This window comes from Catharus ustulatus, chromosome 8 (genome assembly GCF_009819885.2).
Source record: "Catharus ustulatus isolate bCatUst1 chromosome 8, bCatUst1.pri.v2, whole genome shotgun sequence".
Lineage (NCBI taxonomy): Eukaryota > Metazoa > Chordata > Aves > Passeriformes > Turdidae > Catharus > Catharus ustulatus.
Window position 1 is genome coordinate 22,541,652 of NC_046228.1, and position 20,636 is coordinate 22,562,287.

The 20,636-nt window shown below is 37.2% G+C and overlaps 1 protein-coding gene across 3 annotated transcripts in view; it reads left to right on the plus strand.

Annotated features, from left to right (window-relative positions):
* Positions 1 to 20,636, plus strand: part of LRMDA (leucine rich melanocyte differentiation associated) — a 644,658-nt gene that overhangs the window by 539,404 nt on the left and 84,618 nt on the right. For all 3 annotated transcript variants that reach the window (XM_033065664.1, XM_033065663.1, XM_033065665.1), the window contains one exon: positions 5,959 to 6,043. In XM_033065664.1, the coding sequence (XP_032921555.1) occupies positions 5,959 to 6,043 (85 nt within the window). The remainder of the gene's footprint in view (positions 1 to 5,958; positions 6,044 to 20,636) is intronic.

Genomic DNA, 20,636 nt, shown 5'->3' on the forward strand with positions numbered 1-20,636 from the left:
TAAAGTCTTGGAGCCTTTGATCAAAGAAAGGCATTTGTGACTAGGTCTAATCCAAGCTCTTTAAGGTGTTTAACTTGCACGGGGGGGAAGAGGTTGATAACAGCTGGGATTTAAATTTAGTTTTCTGAACTTTTGTTTTGAAAGGATTTCTATTATACACTGCTTCCTTTTCCATACAGAAGATGGATCATTGAGTAAACCTAAAGGGGAAAGAGGATATGGGAGGAAATGGGTGGGGACTTGGAATTAATCTTCTGAAGAAAAATGTTTGATCAGCGGGTAGGAGAGTATGAAATCCTCTGATGTTGACAGCAGGCAACTTTCTGACTAGTGTGTGATTGACAGCTTTGATGCTCCAGTGGGGAGCGAGTGTCCAGCCGTGCTCAGGCATCCTCTGTCTGTGGGTGGTAGTGTTAATAATGTGGCAACTGGAAAGATTAATTGTGGACAAGCAGCAGGATTACGAGGAGGGCTTCACAGGTCTAAAAGGAACAGTGGTAGGAAGGCCTCTGATCTGTCAGCCCAAAAGGAAATTAGTTAGGGCAGGCTGGAGCAGGCTTAAAAAGGGAGGAGGGGGGCAGGGTAAGATGGAGTAATGGAAGAAGGGAAGCATTTGGGATATTAAGGCAAAATGAAGAGGATATTGAAAAAGGTCATAAGGGGATGGGACCAATGCTCTTGAAAGACCTTAATACACTACATCCTCTTACAGTACATGCAGAGTTCAGCTTGTTTTGCAGAGAGCTGCAAAGGGATTTTTGTGGTGGTTAGAGCTGCCCCATTAGGTGATACCTGTTAGTTGTTTCTGAACGAGTGTGAGAATAAACTCAAATCAGGATTTTCTAGGATATGTAAATGCAAAACACATAGCAGAGAGTTTACTTAAGCTGTTTCTGCAAGCTACTAACTGCTGTGGGTTTTGCTTCCCACCCTTTTTGGTAGAAGTAGGGATTTTGCCAATAAATTCTGTGTTACCATTAAAGAGGCCATTCATCATGCTTACTAATGTTATTAATCAAGATACACCACAGTACTCTTAAAATGAGATCATTTTGATAAATCATGTATGACATGAAAAGACTTTATTCCTTTTAAGTGCAATTTAGACTGTAATTTTTTTCCTCATTTGTGATTCATGGGAGAAACATGGATAAAATTCCCTTGCACATTTACACCTTATCTTCAGTAATAATTCAAAACTGCTCTTAGATGAAAATTCAAGGGCTGATTCACCAAAGCTGAATGCCAGCTCATTATTTTCTGGCATTCAGTAGTCCAAAAATAATGTCCATACATTAGGTGCTTTTCACAATAGTTGAATTTGGCTGCACACCAGACATATCGATTACACTCAATTAAGGCTAAATGCATAAGAATTATCTGGTGTTCATTTGCATTTTTGATCTCTGCTTTCAACCTTGCAATTTAACATTACGTGAAAACCAAAAGGTAAAGTAAATTCAAGTGAGAAGTGATAATCTCTCTTACAAGGGAATAAGGGAATGCTTTGAATCTGAAATGCCTTGAATCTTAAACTCTGCTACTTCTGTTAAATGAGAAAAATTCCTTTCTTGTGAAAGGTTATTGAAATTGGAAGGCCAACCAAAATATAATATCAATGTTCTTGTTATTGTCCTAATACTAAAATAATTTGGCTACTGTATTAGTAGCATCACATATGAAAATAAGCTGCTAAAAATATCAGTCATACTCTTGATTATAGCTGAAGCACTTGTATTATTGACTAGATTTTAAAGTGTCACAAGTGGGTTTTTTGTTTACTCCTGTGTTTAGAAATATAATAAAAATAAAATGTCTAGTAGAGAGATAGATAGATAGAGATAATTTGGATAGCAGTCATTTAAATTTTACTTTCTCAAACCATGATTCAAAGAGGATTGGCTTGTCTGAGTTCCCCCTTTGCTTCCTTCAACAGCTGAAATATTTGAAGGAACTTGTGTGGTTGCCAAAAATAGCACACCATTTTTATTTTTGAATCATTGGTCTCTACAAATTTGTTTTGATGCAGCAGATGTACAGTGTGTCCTGATACTACACTATGTTCCCTTACTAGTACCATCCAAGTATTGCATTTTTTATTCTTTGTAAAGTAGAATTCAGGGATTAAGCAATTAGCTTTTTTTTTTGGTTGTTGTTTAGTCTAATTAAATTCTTCTACTCTTGAGAGCTAGTTGTTGGTGTGTGGCTGACAATTTTCTTCTAAATGGGTTATTTATTCCCCGTTCATTAAAGTGACTCTAATTTCGGCTGGAGGTTTAGCAAAGACAACTGTTAACTCATGGCTAACTAAGTCTGCTTGGCTGTGGAGCAAGGAAATTGGGAAATCCCATCAAATTCCATCAAGAACAGCCTCCTTTCCTGGTAGGGATGCTGTGCCTCCTCTTGGCTTTCCAAGTGTGTTGAGGTGGGTGACAAACTCCAGCCAGCCCATTTGAACCCTCTGGCTGAGCTCCCAGCTGGGGAGGGGAGAGCCAGACCTGCTGTGCTCTGCCATATGGAGTGCTCCACTCAGGGCCTGCTTTTGCGTAGTTTTTAATCTCTTTATCCCTTCTTTCATGCTTCATCCTTTTTTATTTTTTTCCCCCCACTGGCTGTATGGTTCCCAAGTTCATAGAAAAGCAAATACATTGCAAATAAAGTTCTTACCTGACAATTCCCTAGGATCTAACAGTTAAAGATTTGCTGTATTGTTGCTCTCAAGTTTAGTTTACATGTTTTGTTGTGGGTTTTTTTTGTTGATTCTGTTTCTTCCTACATCATTTACAATGTCTTTAATTTCTATGAACAAGCTTTGCAAGTCTGGTAGTCTTTTTACAGTCCATTTAGTATCAAATACAATTTGGACAAAACACACAGGTTAATATGAAGAGAGGTACCTCAGTTTAGCAAATGTTTGGTTATGTGCATAACAGGGGGCTGTGAGTAGTCTATTTATCTTGCAAGGCTTAAACCACATACTATGAAATTCTGCAAAACTTGGCTGACTTCAAGGTTTGCGAAACTACAAGCTTCTTCTGTAATAATACAGTTAGAATTTCTTTACTGAGTTATTTTGTGACCTGCTCCTCTAAAATTGAAGCTACCAAGCAGTTTATACAGCTCTCCTCAAAGCTATTTGTATGTATAGTTACTTTCCACTGCAAGAAGAACTTCTGATGCATATGTCACCAATACTTGAAGACATAACTGTCACATGTCAATGCTGTCACTGTCACAGTATTCCTGTGAATATTAAGAGTAATGCAATCTATACAAATCTCTTTGGAAAATAGCTTAGGGCCAAATGTCAGTGTGTGGTAGGGAAAACAAATCGTTGTCTTTCTGCTGGTGCACAGGCTTACTCAGAAACGTGATTTGGAACTTGAGCCAGTGTTTGTGCAAAACAATCCTAACCCTGGATGATATTCCACAGAATTAAAGTTGCTCTAACTGAATGCTTACCTCAAAGGTAATGAAAACTCTTCTATATTTGACAGGGAATTATATACTGTACATAAAATAACAGAAAAACACCAATAAACAAACCCTTCTGTTCTTGCTTTTCCTAAAATTGGAAATAAAGCTAAATTGCCCCTTCACTCCAATATCCTTTTTAGAAGCTCTTGAATTTTGCTCACACAGTGGTATATTGCTGAAATGGCAAAGTCTCTTCCAGTAATTTTAGGAAAAGCTATCATCAAGCTGTCAACAGTCTAAATTGAGATTAAAAGTACCAAAGAGAAACCTTCACTGTTACCAGAGTCCCAAATAAGTACACTTGAATAGGCAGATAACATCTAGAGTGTACAGTATGAGACCACTTATTCTTACAGTTTTTTGAGTGATTTATAGGGATGAAGTCTGATGTTAAATAGTGACATTTTTCTCCTTTTCTTACTCAGAACTACACAACCCAAAGGAAACATGTAGCTGTGAACAGATGCCTGTTCTCAGAATTAGCTTTAAATATCACATATCTGGGTGTAAGGGGTTTCTATCTCTCCCTCTTACATGTTATGTGCCCTTGGCTGATATCACCAGGGAGACTTCCAATAATTCATAGTCCAGACCAGATTGAGCTGCAGGTTTGCAGTTCACCAAAATCAAGGTATTATTCATTCTGGCTGAAGGTGAGAGTTGTGTCTGTAGCAATATGTCTCTGAACAGGAGGCTCCCCAAAAAGGTTTCTTATCACTGGTGAGTCAGCAGAGGCAGGATATTCTCTGGTTTTATTCATATCCCATAAGTAGCATGCTTGCTGTTTAGGCAAACTTGTCTCTGCAAGTTCTATTAAGATGCTTGTTTTGATGCATGATGCATCTTCATGTTGTGACCTGATTTTTCCTAGGGACAAAAATGAGATTGTTACTATGGTGTGACATAGAAATTGATGGATGGTCTCCAAAAGCAAAATCTTAGTATGCTAATCTAGTCAGTCACCTCTGAACATTTTATGTACTATCATTTAGGAGTCTAACAGCTACAACAAGGGAGATTTCTAAGTTACAGCCTTTAAAAAACTACTTATTATTAACTTTCATGGTTACAGATTTCTGATCATCGTTCTTGGGTTTGGTCTGGTAATTAAGATTTGAATTAGTATTTATGATTTTTCTTCCCCAAAACACTGTAGCCCTATTTTATTCTTTTATATTAGCCAGACGCTGGAGACCTGAGGGTTCATAGATTTTGAGGATATGCTCAATTATAAGTAAGTAAGATTGAGGTGAATTCCTTTGATTGACTTTTGCAGCTGAAAAGTCAATATATCATTAGGGAACAAACTGCACAGAAGATAGCAATTATTTTCTCAAGACTCCCTTTAGTGAATTATCAGGACACTCAAGAAATAGTTTAGCTTCTGTATTTTTCTCTTTATTTGCCTTATTTTTTTGATCAGAAATTATCATGTAACTTTCAGTGAATGTTGTCCTTTGTGTCTTCTATTTAGCACATCATCTTTTTATGCCTGTTGAAATGGGTAGGTTGTAAATACTCCAGAGCAAACTGTGTATCTGAAACTGGAAATATCACTATTGTGTCACCAAACTGTCTAAGTTAAACTGAACTTGAAAAACGGACAATGATTCCTGTTCACCAACACAATCCATTATTTTCATATCTTCTCCTAATGATGCAACACTGCTGTTCTGTAACTAAAAAGCAAGATGGTAAATGTGGCTTCTTTTAGCTTTATATTTCTTTAATATATATTTCCTTCATCTGAAACATCCAATGGAATGAAAGTTAGTTTATTGTAAACCATAGTTCTTGATTCTAATATTTTCAAATTGGAATCATAGGATCTTGACACTTGTTGCAGAAAAAGATTTGGGCTTCTTCTCCCTTAACATTTTGCTTTTAAGGGTTCTGGAGAAGTCCTCTTGGTTACTTATTTCCTTTATTAGACTTCTAGTGTGTGTTTTAAGTGTTTATTGTTAAAAATTCTGTATACTCTTACACTTTTTTTTGCATTATAGGCACTATAATTTTTAATTCATTCCTTCATTTAGCTCACAGGACAGTGGAATGAGAAAATCATTTGGGATTTTTTTTTTTAGATTTGAAAAGTACAGTATCTTAGCCCAACTTTCTATTTTCTACCTTCTTTCTTTCATGTGAACTCACTCATAACTTCCTTTAGGTAAATTTTAATTTGTTTCACCAAGAAGAAACTTTTAAACTTTGCCTAAAGGTTTCCTGACAAAGATGGTAATATTTTTTTAAGTTGTCAGCTGCATGAAAATATTAATTTAGTAATGATACCTAATGTCATTGTGTAAACTCTGGTGAGCACAGCAACCTTGAGGAATCACAAGCAGCCTCAACAAACACAAATTAATGCTTCATGGCTGGTAACTCCGTGCACCAGTAACCAATTCTCAGCACTCATCCTGCAGGTGCACCTGATCCCTGCCCTCCTCCCAGAGCACTGACCGTGTTTGTTTTGTCACACAGGGCTCCAGTGCTGCTGCCTCTGCCTCTCCAGAGATGCTCTACACCCCACTGCCCTCCGGATCCAGGGACCTCACCAACCACCGAGGTGAGAGCCACGTTTTGTTGGGTGAGCTGCTGCAGGGTGCTGGGCTTTGCTCCAGGGCCTCTCTGTGTTAGTCACTGCTCTTCTCACTTTACAGACATCACCATGCCTTGCAAGCACTCCATGAGAAAACCATAGCTGTCAAGGCTACAGATTTTAACTCATATTAAATAGGATTTACAGGTAGTCTACCGGGAAAGCAAATAAATCTATGGATAATAACAGTGATTTTTGTGTGTGTGTGTGAGAGAGAGAGAGAAATGTAAAGAGATTATAGAGTGCTTAAACATTGCTAAGTAGATGATTATGCGCAACATTGGTAATTTTGAGAGAATTTGTAAACTTTCTAGTGTTTTTAAAGTGAGAGCTTTTTGGTAGTTTAGAAATTTAGGACTATAATTTTGAAATAGTAATACATTTTCATGCAATAAAAAGGGATTCTTCTCTGTTTTTCAACATTAAAGGTGGATCAGTCCTCAATTTCCTTTTTCATCAATCCTTAGAACTTAAAAAAGCACCTTGGGCAAATTTGGAAATTCCTTTTGCATACCTATGAAACAAAAAGTTCAGGGAGCAGGTGAAAAACTGAGGCAGTCAGGAAGGGTGCATGCCAAGCTTTTTCACTTTTTTTTCAAAAAGGAGAAATTTGTAAAGCTTGCAGCATTTTTTCAGCTTCCTAATTTTCCACATTACCCATTGATTCTACATTGATCATGTAAACCATTTGTGTAGAGGCAGGTTTCGTTTAGGATACCAGGATCAAAAATCAGCCTTATATTTATGAATTGATGGTAGCTTAATTTTGATGTGTATTCGAATTCTACAGCACAAAGAGGATGGAAGCAGCTTTAGTAGAATTCCACATTGCGTGAACCCTTCTGAGAGGATCGGCAGGTAATGCACCTGAAGGATCTGATTCAGGTGTGAAGGATGAGGAAGGCAGCTGATCAGCACTTCATTAGAACTTTATTGCAGTCTGTGTCATTGTTGTGCTAGAGCTGAGGATGAGGATGAAGCCACATCCTGCCCTTGGTGCAGATTGCCATGGGGCACTGGAAATCAGATGTCCTAGAAGTGCTGTGGGTGCATTCCCCAGCGCTGTATTCCAGCACTGAGCTTGTGTAGGAGCTGACACGTTTTAAAGAGAAAGGACCAAGCAAAATCCTGAATTGGAGCAGACACCTGGACTTCAGAGATTTTTTTTAAATCCTCTCCCCCTCAAAAAACCTGCAATCCAGTGCCCTTCCCTTCCACCCTCCCTCCTTCCCCCATTCCCAAGATAAGTACCTTTGCTTTTCAGATAAGCATGTGGCCCTTGAGGTTGTATTTCTGGTGTTGGCTTGAATGGCTAGGGTCTACTAATACAATAAATAGAATACTTTAAAAGTACTTTAAAAGCCAGGCATCTTTAGATTATTTTTTTATTTAGGTCATAATATATTGGAGGTGTGGCTCCATGGCTGATTTTGTTATCCAACTTGGCAAAAGAAATGCCAGTGGTGTTGAGGCTCAAAATCTGTGTGCCTGCATCATTGATTGACTCCTCTTGCAATACAGCAGTTGTGTGGCTGCAGTAGGTGTTGCAAACACATCCAGCAGGTGTTTGGTCACAGCAGGAGCCTGGCAGGCTCTAAGTACCCACTGTCCTCACCAGGGTTTCAGAATGCCTGCCCCCTTGCTATGAAAGGGGAAAATTATATTCCCCAAATCACCAGCTTTCTACCCTTAGCAGCTCGCATAATTTTTATTACTTCTGTCTTTACTCTTCCCAGAAATATTCTGCTTTGCATGCTAAATACGCTGCAAATTTCCTTATGATTAAGCATGGTTATAAATACAGGGAATGGAGAAGAAAGTGTCATCCAAAGAAAGGGTAGAATTGGTCCTTAAAGAAACATTGTTAACATGATTCAGTAAGTTTATATGTGTGTGTGTGTGTGCATACATATTTACAAGTAAATAATTAAAGGCACTTTCCAAAATTCCAGGTGTTGGAAGAACCAATTCCAAGTTTAAAACAACCTGCTGGCAAAGCCCATTAACTCAATCAATTTTTTTATGCAAAGAAAAATTTTGAAGTTCACAAGCTTCCCATAAAAGATTAATTCCAGTCAATAGAAAAATCTCCAAGGAAAGAATGAAATACTTAAGCATGCTATTTTAGGTTCTGAATATCTTCAATTTTTTTCTGCACTGAATGCTTTCAATGTTGTAAAGCAGAATTGAATCAGCTGTTGCATATGTAAATATTGGTGGTTTTCAATGCATTCTGGAATGAAGAATGCTGTAAGTTTGTAAGTGTTATTTGTCCCTGGAGAAACTTGTTTACCAGAATCCTGAAGTCTGGCAAATGGTTTGGTACAGCTGTAAATCGATTTTTGGGGGACTGGGAGGGGGAGCAGGAGCAAGCTGGGTGTATTTGATTGGTGCAGTTTCACTTGGACATTTCACACTCTATTTAGCTATGATTTTTTACAGGGAGAACAAAACCATATAATTATGTGTGGGTTGCACCATGTGTCTTACAGCTCTTGTGTTCATGCATGCAGTATATAATTTCCAGTCAGGATTCAGTCCTTTAGGCTGACTCCATGTTTTGTACAGACAATTTCAGGAATGGTGAAAATCTCACTCTCCCTTTCAATGCCCACAGAAACAGCATGTGACAGTGTGATGTCAGCATGGAATGATATGGAAAGATCTCTGCCAATCTTATATTGAGCGTTATGATGCTTGAGTATATAAGTACATGAAGAGAGAAATAAATATTGCATCGCATTTTTAAGCTTTAGAAAATTTTTCCCCATCTTGGGAAAGTTGTTCTCCCTTTTATTGCAGTGTTGCTTAGACTCACTTTTCTAAGTTGAACCTTACCTCAGTCCCAGTGTTCATATTTTTCAGTGAAAAATCTACAGGCCTTCTATTTAGATTTTGGGCATCTGACAGCAATGTGACTTGATTCTTTATGTGACCTAATTGCTATCCTCTAAAACAAGACTTCCAAAGTGGTAATTTTATAGCTGGCTGTATTTTTGTTTTGATTCCAAAACAATGATCTCAAACTTCTAAGGGTCTTTGCTAAAGTAGGATTTTGTACTTTACTTTATATGGATTTAGAAGTCAATGATTTATTTGTGTGAAGTTTGGGCAGTTCTCTTACCTAGTTAAAAGAAGTCAGTTGTAAGACACAGCCTGCTGTCACACAAAGTGCTTCTTTTGTTTCTCTATTCTATACATTGCTTGCATTCTAGCTTTCAGATTTTCTGTTGAAATAAAATATACACACCCTGCATTCCTGTCTGCTTTTTCAGATCTACCTTTAAGGAAAAAAACAAAAATAAAAACAGAACAATTACATATTGTTGTTTGTAAATAGAAATGACCATGCTCCCAATACACAAAAGTGATGAAATGTAGTGGCTTTTAGAAGAAATTGGCCCAAAAATTTTAGGGCTTATATAATTACTTTTTTTCATGGGTTATATATATGGCTCAGGTACCCCTCTGCTCCTTATTGATAATTTATTAACTGGGTATATGTCTTAAAATAGAAACTTCAATTCTTAACATAGTTGACATTGATGAAAAATAAATTTTCAAGTCATAATAATGTATTTGTAAGGATAATTTTTCTGGTATGTGGAAAAAGGCACCCTTACCCTTTGCCCCACTCAGGCTGTATATTTGTTTTTTTTTCTAATGGCATCCTTGCTAAGGATGTGCCTTTATGTGTAAGCATTCAAACTCAAATTGCCTTCTAAAAAGATCAGTGCTTTCCAGTTGATGGGGAAAATATAATCTATCATCTTATTATTCTATATCTTCAGAAGCAATATCACTAAATCATGGATATCATGAAAATCTGTTTTCCCATACAAAAACATGTGCTGGATGCCTTTTGTATAAACAGTTATTTTATAACATTGTGTATTACCTGATTTACTTGGAAACACATTAAGTTGCCAAAGCCATTTGGTTTCCAGTAACAATTTACAGCTGACTCCTCCTTTTCTTGTGCACTTGTTTCTGGGAAAAACCAGTGGTAAGTCTACCCCATAGCTTACTGGTAAAAGGAAGAAGAAGCAGTTTCCATTAAAAACTAAGCCTGTATTTATGTAAGTAGTTTTTAGAACCTTAGCTTGGCTTTAGGCCAAGGTTTAATAGTTTTAATCTATTATGACTTGTAAAAACTTTCTGAACAAATCCACTGTCCTGTTTTGGTGCTCATACTCCAAGTTTATTTAATTATCCAAGTGTTAATTATCTAAGCATTTTGGTATGTGCAGTCATTACATTGTCTTATGTTTGAATTGTGAGTGCCCAAAAGAAAAATTGGTATTTATTCTACCAATAAGTTTCAATGAACTGACAGGTGTTTTTTCTTATTTTATGATCTGATCTTGAAAGTCAACTGCATTCAGATCCCATACCCAGAAATCCAAGAACAGAATATTTTGAAGCTTCTTATTAACCTCCTAAAGGTAATTTTATAGAGCCTTTTTGAACAAAGGAAGTAAGAGGTTCCTTTTGCTCTCAGTTTCTCTCTAACAGAGTTGTGCTGAAGGTTTCTTTTGGAATTAAGGTCTTTCCAAATTTTCACATTCTTAAGCAAGCAATGGTATGTAGGCATATAACCTAGCAGAGAAACTCTTGAACTTGCCATGTTTCCTTCTTCTGCGCTTGCTCTTCTGTACTGTTGTACTCAGAGTATTCAGCACAGTAAATCTTCACTAATGACTGGTATGTTCATACAAAAATTCATTCTGGAGGATTGAAAGCAGCTAGTAGCTGTGTAGGAGTTTAGAGAAGTATTATATCATGATAAAAGTGGGCTACAGGATGCACAACAAGGGTTTAGCCATCCAGTTGGGCAGGAATTCACAATCCAGTACATGTCAAAGGACACGTACTTCTTTCAAAATTCGGTGTTGAAGGAAAAAGTAGAAATTTTGGAGAGCCAGAGGGAATAGCATAGTTCAAGTGATTACCCTCCAAGGATATGCCTGTTCTGTCTCAATTTGCTCAGCCTGATCATACTTTATGCCTATTCTTTGGTTCATATGGAACTGATGTCTATCAATCCCTCCAGAATTTGGCCTAGAGTTTTAATATAATACTTTAAAATGTTTGAATTAAAATTATAAAATTGACATGCACCTGTTAATAATAAATGTTAATACACAAAGTTCTTCTTTTAATCATGCATTGTGAAAAGCCATGCTGTCTTTAAATCACAGACTTAAAAGGAAAAGGAAATTGGTTTGCATAAAACTTACTTCCAGAAAGATAAGTATCCTGTTTATATTATCATTGTGGTCCTCTCTGTTGTTATTGACACAGTTGTTAGGTACTCGTGTTTCCAAGCCAGAGGCTTATTTAGAGTTTGAAATTGATTGCTGGGGAAGTTGCAAAGCAATTTATACAGCAACTTATCATAATTAGTTAGTTTTCTTAGTGTGAACTGCACTTTGTGCTTGTCAATTGATTTTTTCTGTGTACATGCATAAGGCAGCTCATTGTATTCTGTCAAAAAACCCCAAACCTCAAAAAAACCTATGGTTAGTACTTTATCATTCAGTTAACCAGGTGTATCCATGTACGTATATAAGATGCCTTTGCTTTAATTTGTTTAATAACTAAGAATAGGATGAATAAGAAAATGCAATCAGATGCACTATGTGAAAGTTCTGTATCAGGTGAAGATGCTGTTAATAGTGAGATATTTTCATTATTGTTTTGCATAAATTGTCCTTTGAAAATGCCATCATTTTTAACCTGCATTATGTTGTGATATGTCCTAGACTGAGGACTTCTTAGGCCAAGATCTTCTCATCATGAGATGAATAACCTTAAAATAAACAAACAAAAAGAGTTCTCAATAACATGGAGCAGACAAGATCATATTTTCCAGGGAAGGAACACTCAAAAATAAGCTGTGACATTTCCTATTAGTGCCAGGAAATATGTCCCAACAGTGAGATGTGATGTGGTCCTGACTTAGCCTCAAGGGGAATGGGTGGAAATCCTCTTCTTTTGACACTCTGGGAGCAAGCTAAAATAAGGAGTCTGTTATGAAAGAAAGAAATATCCCATGGGATTTGCCTGTATGAAGTGAGAAAATGGGTTCTAGTTTGGTTTTTAGTTTGGAAAACAGACAATAATGAAAGCTCAAGACACATGGGAGAAGCATGGAAAGCAAAGTGATGGCATAGATGAGTATCAGTGTGAGAGAATACTTGGTTGAGAAAGATTCTGCTTTCTGGTCTTAGCTCCCTTTAGTTAAGGGGATGTGAAAGAAAAAAACATCCAGCAGAGGTGAATTGTGATTTTGTGGTCCAGATGTGTGAGAAGGTAATGTCAGAAGCTTAAAGAATTCTGGAGCAAGAAGGTGGAGGAGGCTTCCTCATTGCTGTGCTGGATGACTCCTGTTGATACCCACAGACTCCCCAAACCTTACTTCAGGAGGTGAGGGGATTGGAACTGACTCCTATTTACTCAGTGGTGTGCCTGCTTTCTTAGCTCTGACCATGATTTTTCCCTTCCAAGGTGGATTCCGGTTTAGTATCAGTGTTTCTGATATGTTTTATTTGTGAGAAGAACAAAAGGTAGAAGGAATGGAATGGAAAGAAATGCTAGAAGTCACTTCCTTAGGGAAGTTACTCCAGGAAAATGCTTCTAGCTGAAGCCCACCTATATTAGTATTTGCCAAGTCTGCAAATGCCTTAGGCATCTCCCCCTGGTCTGTGAGCTGACAAAAATTTTGCCTTTCAATGGAACTGAGAAGTCCACTGCTCACACATGTGCTTGTTTCAGTTGTGGAGTGTTTTTTACTGGGCAGTCATGAAAGAACAGGTTAAGGAGGGTCTCCTGTAGTCCCTTTCCTGAGCCCTATTTTGTTTGTTTACTGGAATAGAACTGCCACCAATAGCTGTGCAGTTGGTGGACCAATTTACCTCACTTGCTCAGTAGTGATAATTTCTTCCAGCATCTGCATGTTTCTCTGTAAAGCACAATGACGTTGCTAAATGTCGAATAAATTGTAGTTGGATTTGAATGTGACCTTGACTAATATGGTTCAAGAAATAAATTTCCTGGGTCATTGGATTCATATTCTTGTCACTTACAGGGTCAACAATTTTTTGTCTGCATATACAAGGGATGTTGGATTTGAGTCAGGGTACTGTAGATTATTAAAACTTCAGCATAAAAATGTATTGTTATCTTTTTGTATATTGCAGTGATGGGACCAACTAGTCATGTGAAAGTAGGTTGGGGTAAATGAGGTGGGGATGATATATAAAGTGACTTGCAGTTTTATGTAAAGTCTTTCTTGATGGCCAGGAAAGTTAAGATTTGGTTTTAAATGACAGCATATTTTAATTTGTGAGTCTTCTCTGTGTTCTGTGGTTTGAAACTGAACCCAAGGGATGTGATTGAGCTGACCAGAAGTGAGTTCTAAGAGGATCACTTCCTGGTGTGCTATGTCTCTGTGGGAATAAAATATGTGTGTTTCTCTGCAACAAAATTTTAAAAAAGAAAAATAGAATAATTAAGTGGTTAATCAAATTCAGATTAAAATGTTATTAAATATCTCAGATGTTGAGCACAAAATTCCCATTCTGTATCTAATGGGATTTAGTAGTCTAAGACTCAGGCAAACTTTCATAGTTGTCAGGGTTTTTTTCCGAATTTTATAGAGACTTTCATTTTTCCACGGTGCACATTCCCCGATCTGACTGTTGAAGACCTGACCATTTTCCATATTTTTGTCATTCTGAGGTTTTTCATTGTAACTTTTTCCATATTTGCCAAAACTAGCAGTCTAGGCCCAAGTCACCCATACAAGTGTCACATCAGAGGGAATGTGATTAATGAGGAAAAAAACTGTAACTTCATATTTTTGGTGGACTAGAGAGTGTCTGATATTTCACAACATAGCTCATTTTGTCATGCTGGCAATAAGAAACCATAAGAATGCTCTAGCAGGATGACTAAAAAAGTGGCAGAAATATATAGAAAACACTGACTTCTAAAAGTGGAAACTTGGGATCCAAACCCATAAGCCTACCTAAAATCTTTGGATATGTAGGACAGCTAATGGCGCATTGTGAATGTAACTGGCAATTTTTAAAAAAGTCTAGTAAATTTGCCACTTGGCCTTATAATTTCTTTGCAATGAAGAATTCCAGTCATCAGCCACAGTATTGCAGCTCTTCCAAAGAAATTGGGTTCAAAGCACACCAGTGCTGTGCAAATGCAGTCTCCTGAGAGATCCCCATGTTTAGTTAGCACTCCAGTCTAGCCTGTTTTTGCAGGAGTCCTCCAATTTTATCATTCAGGCATTTTTATGGCCTCATTGGAACAAATAAACAAACATCTGGAATCATGTGGTATATTTAATTAAAAACTTTTTGTTTGGCCAGAAATAGTAAAATCATGAAAAATTGCCTGTCTCCAAGCTCAGAAAGGCCAAATGGTGAAGCTGTTGGCTACAGACAGTTTTACAATGTATTGAAATTCATAGATATGCACACCTGCTGCAAGTCCCCCCCCTTTTTTTTGATTCATAACCATTAATGAGTGTTTAGTGCACAGATTGTAGCCCTTGTTTAAACTGGAATTTACTGTTTTTAATAACATATAGACACGTGTTGATATATTCCATACAGCCTGTACTGTTCTGTAGTACAGACAGGATAAAGCTTTATATTATTGGTTAAAGAAAAAAAAAAAAAGAGAAAAAATCTTTATGGTGCTTGTTCCATTTGAATAGTTTTTTTTCATATGAGTATGTTTTAATTCCAGAGGCAGTAAATATTTGCCCCTTGCTAAGGGTCTGCATAGCAAATGTTGGAAATGTGAAAGATGATGTTTTCTCATTATAATTAGAATCTGTAATGAAAACGTAATTTTTCATTGTTACATGTAATGCATTTTTTGAGGAAATTTTCAAGACTCTTGCTTTTGCAGATAAAACTGCTTGATGTCACCTGAGATATTACTGTAAGGTCACAAAATATTTTACAACTAGGATAATTATTTATGAAAACTAATTTGTCTATTGGGCTACTACATATTTGAGATCACAAATATAAACCTTTGAACATATGAGACATAGAACTTTGTTTTTTTAATTTGTACATCTCAGTTTTTAAATAGCTGAGCCTTCTATTGAAAAAATGGCATGCACACAGAAAGTAGTACTGCATCTCAATATTGTTCACTGTTCTTCATATTTCTTGTGATTAAAATAATGTGGCCATTCCATTTTGAGCTGTGTTTCTCTGAGAATTTAGACTTTTTAGTTTAGCAGGATAGGATGGATGGAATACTTAGGTGACTTTGGCCACTGCCCTGTGGTTGGTGTTACTGACCTGAATGAAGAGGATGTGGGTGTCATCAGAAAAAACACCAATTCCCACACAGTCAACACATGTAGAAGCCTGCTTTAAAAAATGGGGAAGGGAAGAAATTTTCTCCACTGTCAGAAGGGCAGCCATCTGCATAACAACAGTGAAACTATTTTATCCCCTTGTGTGTTTGCTCTTTATAGCCTGCATATCTTGCTGTAACATCTATGTGTCTTTCAACTATGAACAGCCAAAAACATGCAATGTATTTTGCATTTTGTTGTTCAGAGTGTGTGCTGTGCTAGAAGTGGGTGAAGGGTCCTTTTTAAAATTTGATTTCAGTAAAGAATGGGGGTAACTTTGTAGGATTTCATTGCATGATCTTATGCAAGGGAAAGCTGTCAGCTTTTTATGGGGTATGAATATCTGTATTCATGATCTAATGATATATTTACTGATCAAAGTTCCTTGCAGAGCTCTGAAAGCAAATGATTAGTAGGTTGATGATTTCCATTTTTTCCTGTTTTCTGATTTTTTTATGGCCTGTTAATAACCTCATTGTAAGAAAAGTAAATGATAGGAAGCCCCATGACATCCTTCACTAACTTTGTATGCTCTTAAGCAGAGAGATCACACCTGGGGAGACAAAAGGGAGGAAACTGAGAGATAAATAATAAATATAAACAAGTGCAGTTGTTTTATGTCCCTTACCAAACAGAGGATGGCTGATCCTTTTTTTGTTGATATTTGTTGTTACCTGAGAGATCTTGAAAATTGTTTCTGTTTACGGAGAATGAATTTCTTTTACTGTGTGATTGACAACACTGATATGTTTTGTAAGACCCTTTTTGTCTATGACTCTAAAGTGCTTAGTAAACCCAGGCAGCCACCTGAAAGACCCCCCACCTGTGGCTGCATAAAACCGAAATAAAGAATGGAAAATAACCCATTGAGTATTCACTTTCCCACCCACTGAGAGCAAAATGCAATGTAGTGCAATTTTAGTACTTGTGTGCCACTGGGGAAAATAGACTCCTAAAATCACATAGTGAAGCATTGGGAAAATTCAGTGAATTTGTGCTAAGCGCTGTGTTATAAAACCTAAGGAACCGTGGGCTTTGCTTCTCAAGTGAAACAGATTTGTATTGCATTTCTGTTAGAATGCCCCCAATTGCAATGATGATATTTAGCACAGTAGGCTGAAAAAATGTGAGGCTGGCAAATATGAGTCCTTTCACAGGAATGCTTACAGAGGAGGGTGCAAGCAGCCTTCTGATGTCTACTTAAAGACCAAACCAGACTGCAATCTGTGATTTGTTTTTTTTAACTTTTGCTCAGTGTCAGGCCATGTAGAGTGGAAAGAGCACATGGCCCAAGTTTCCTCTTTCAAAATTACTTCTATTACTAGACATGGCTTCTCACATCTGATAGAGAACTAAATTAGTGTTCTCTCTTGCCTGAGAGGAGTTAGAATTTGTGTGTACCAGGATTGCAGGGCTACCACACCAACCTGCTGTATTTTCCCACACTAACTTGGCTTCCTCTGCACCCACCACTGCAGCAGCCATGGCTGTGGTAACTCCAGTCAGCTGTGCTTAGAAAAACTGCATCTATCCCAGCTCTACCCTTCCTCACAGGAGAGACGCAGCTTCTGGATGGTTTTGTTTTTGTTTTGGGGTTTTTTTGGGTTTTTTTGGTTGTTGTTTGTTTTTTTTTCTGAATTGTGAGTGGGAGCAGCCAGGTTTAACAGTAAATTTTGTCTCCATGGAATAAAAGGAGTGGGCTCAATGGAAGTAATCTCTTGGGCCCTGTTGGAAGAATTGGAATTTGTCTTAAAGCCAAGAGGTTGGCAAACACCCCTTCCACGCACACCAAACAAACCAAACGCACCCTACCATCCCTCCCAAATCCACATAATCAATTTGGAAGACTGTGACTGTCTTAAAGGTAGTGAATGATAAATCTCATGGGGGCAAAAAAGAGAGCAACTTAGAACAAATAGATTAAATATAAGCTATTACATCATTCAGAAGCAGTTTGGTGCTGTCAAATGCCAACCATTACTGATGCAGAGTACGTGATATGTCAAGAAAAAGAAACACCAGGTAAAATTACAGTAAGGTAAAAAGGAGATGTGTAGATATCCTCTCAGCTGATAATTGTGGATATAAAGTTTACCTCCGACCTGTAATTTGATGCTAGTAGGATGGCAATGGCAGTGCTAGTGTGGAGGGTAGCTGAAGGGGTCCCTTTGCCCTTCACTTTTGTCCCACTGTCGGCATAAAAAGTAAATCCTTTACCAGGGTGAGTTCATTAATAAAGCGAAAGAGAAGCTGTCAGCTAAATTAATTTTTTTGTGTTGAAAAATCTGTTTGTTATAAAGGAGTATAATGGCTTTATTCAAAAGAGAATGCAATTAAATAGAACATCATGAGAAGAATTAGAATATCAGGAGATGCCACAAAGGAGAGTGAGTTTGCCATATTGTTAATGTCTGTTGATTCTTTTATCCTGCCAACCCTTAATCAAAGTTTGTTTGGGTTTTTGTCCCTGCTCTCTGCATGCTTAGAAAATATGGCCCTTCAGATGAAATTTCTGGATGAAATGAACAAGTTAAAATAGTTTTCAGGATTTGGAGATGGCATTCATTTAGGAGATGTAGGAACCATAATTCAGGAATTCAGGCAGAAGTTGTTCCCACAAGAAGCTAAAACACAGACTGCAGTTTAGCAAATAAATAAAGAAAAAATGCAAAATACTGGTATGTTTTGCAGAGTAAAAAGAAAATTTCAAAGAGTTCTAGAAGTGACTTTTTCAGTGAGAATAGATGCCAGCGTGCTGTGGTTGGTAGGGTACCTGGGAATGCTCTGAGTGCAAGATGCGGGGAGGAAAAGGAATGTTTCTTTCACGGGCAGGAATGCACTTGGAACCTCAAACTATCCATCCTGAGTGGAGGCAGGATTTTCCTGACAGATTAATATTTAGGATCTAATGTGGTTTTTTTTTTGGTTTTTTTTTTTTTTTTTTTTTTTTTTTTGTGAAAGTATCACCTAAAGGATCTGCAGTGTCAACTACCAGGGAGTTGTGTTTTTCAGTAGCACAGGTAGGAAAGGGCAGGCATTGATGCTGCTGCTCTGAAGTTCTGTGTGTTGTTCAGGATTTGTTCTTATCTATGTGAGAGAGCAAATACAGAGCTAGTCTGCAGCAATTTTAGGAGACGCCAGTTGTGCAAAGTTTCAATCCCATTTAGAGAATTTGGGAAGGCAATGAGCATCTGATTGCTAAAATCAGGTCTTGGAAGTAGGGAACTCAGTTTTAAAATCTATATAACTATTGTAGCTTATGTAATAAGAGTTGTTTAAAATTAAAACAGAATTATTCTGAGAACTGAATGTTAATGGGACCTTCTTCAGAAAATGCTTATAAATAAATGAAGGTGCAAAAGCAAGTTCTGATCTGTGAAGTTCAAACTACCTTTCATTGGAAGTATTTTTTAAGTAGGGTGATGGGGCAGAGAATGAAATGAAAAGCAAAAGCCAAAATATGAATGGTTTTATGTTCTTTCAAGTAAATGAAGTAGCACATTTGTTATCTGAGGTTTTTACTTGTTTTCTTACTGTTTTTTCTTCATGGGTTGGAAATAATTTTCTAAGCTTCCAAAGCAAACTGTTAAATACCAGCTTGCAGGTACTTTGAACTGCCCTAATTTATGAATTTTGATAAATTTTTGATAAATTCATAAATTTATCAAATTTCTGATTCATGAGATAAATCTATTTTTTCCCAAATGCTATTGTAATATATTATTTCCTAATAAAAAAGATATCTGACTCTTGTTTCTTGTCCATTCCCAAGACTCATAAACTTAATAGAAAAGATTTTTCAATCAGTCTGAGGAGGGATTTCTCTGATGTGTAGGTTAGAAATACTATGTTGGAAGCAAATACATTCATACAAGAGGGGAATCTCTAGGTAATTTTCCCCGTGGCTGTAGTTAAACCTGCACAGATTATGGGGAGGAAATCCATACACATGCTAGACATCTCTGTGCCTTAAAACAACTGCCTGCAGGTGTTTTAGCCATGCACATGTGGCTGGATGTATGATGAGGCTTTTCAGATTTTCAGCCAAGTCTTCACTTGCAGGGTAATGAAATGTTGAAGGAGAGGGAAACAAGATACATATACATGTAGAGGTTATGATGTCATATGTGGTGAGTTATTGCTGGTTTGATACTTCTCATAAATTCATTCCAAATCAATTGCTAAGCCATATTTCTGTACTGTTAATTTAAAACCTTGGAGCATGTGAAGCTGTGTGCGTGCACACACGTCATGCTCTCTGTGACAGTCAGCCGTTGTCTCTGAGCTGAGGGAAGCACCTTCACCTACCCACTGAGCCACAGCTTTATTCCTTATTGGTGGGTTCAGGCACCTTGGGAGCAAATTGAGGTCAGCAGGGAAGGTTCTAAAATCCACTCTTCTGTAGGCAAAACCCATCAACTGGGCACAGATTTTTTTGGGCATCACAATGCTCAAAGGTTAGTACTTCAGTTTGGTGCCACATCCTAAACTGTAGCCCCAAGCAGCTTAAAAGTTTGTTGAGAGTAACTTGGAGAATTTCTTCCTGCTAAGTATGAACTTAACCTTTAGTGCCAAGTTATAGATACTGCAGTGCCTTTGTACAAATACAGATTTTGTGTATTTTGATCTCGTTTGCCAAGCTCTACATGGCAACCAAATGAAAAGAAGCATATGGGTGAATTCTATCCAAGATACATGCAAACTTTCTGCTGCTCTTGTGAACGTTTTGATTGATCATCATCAGTACTACTATTTTGGTGATTCTTGATTGGAAAATAGACCTGGAGAATAGCTTGATAAGATTTAACCTCTCTAATGAGAGCTTGATAGATAACATGTTTAAATTAGAAGGGGAAGGGGGGCAGTGTGAAATAGATCATGTTGTAATTTCAGTAATCACATGCACTGAAATATGTCATTGAAAAGATACTTAAGAATCCTAAATCTTAGGATGCCTGTCAGATTTCTTTTAGTCTATGAACAATGACAATCATAATTTGACGGTGAAATACGGTCAGAGCTTCTGTCTCCTTGACAATCACTCCAATATTTAGACAAAAAAGCACATTCTCACAGATTTCATTAGTCAGCTTGTGCTTTTACCTTTTCCCTCATGTAACTCTAATACCCTGAGAAGCCTAGACAAGCACAATTGAGTGTTCT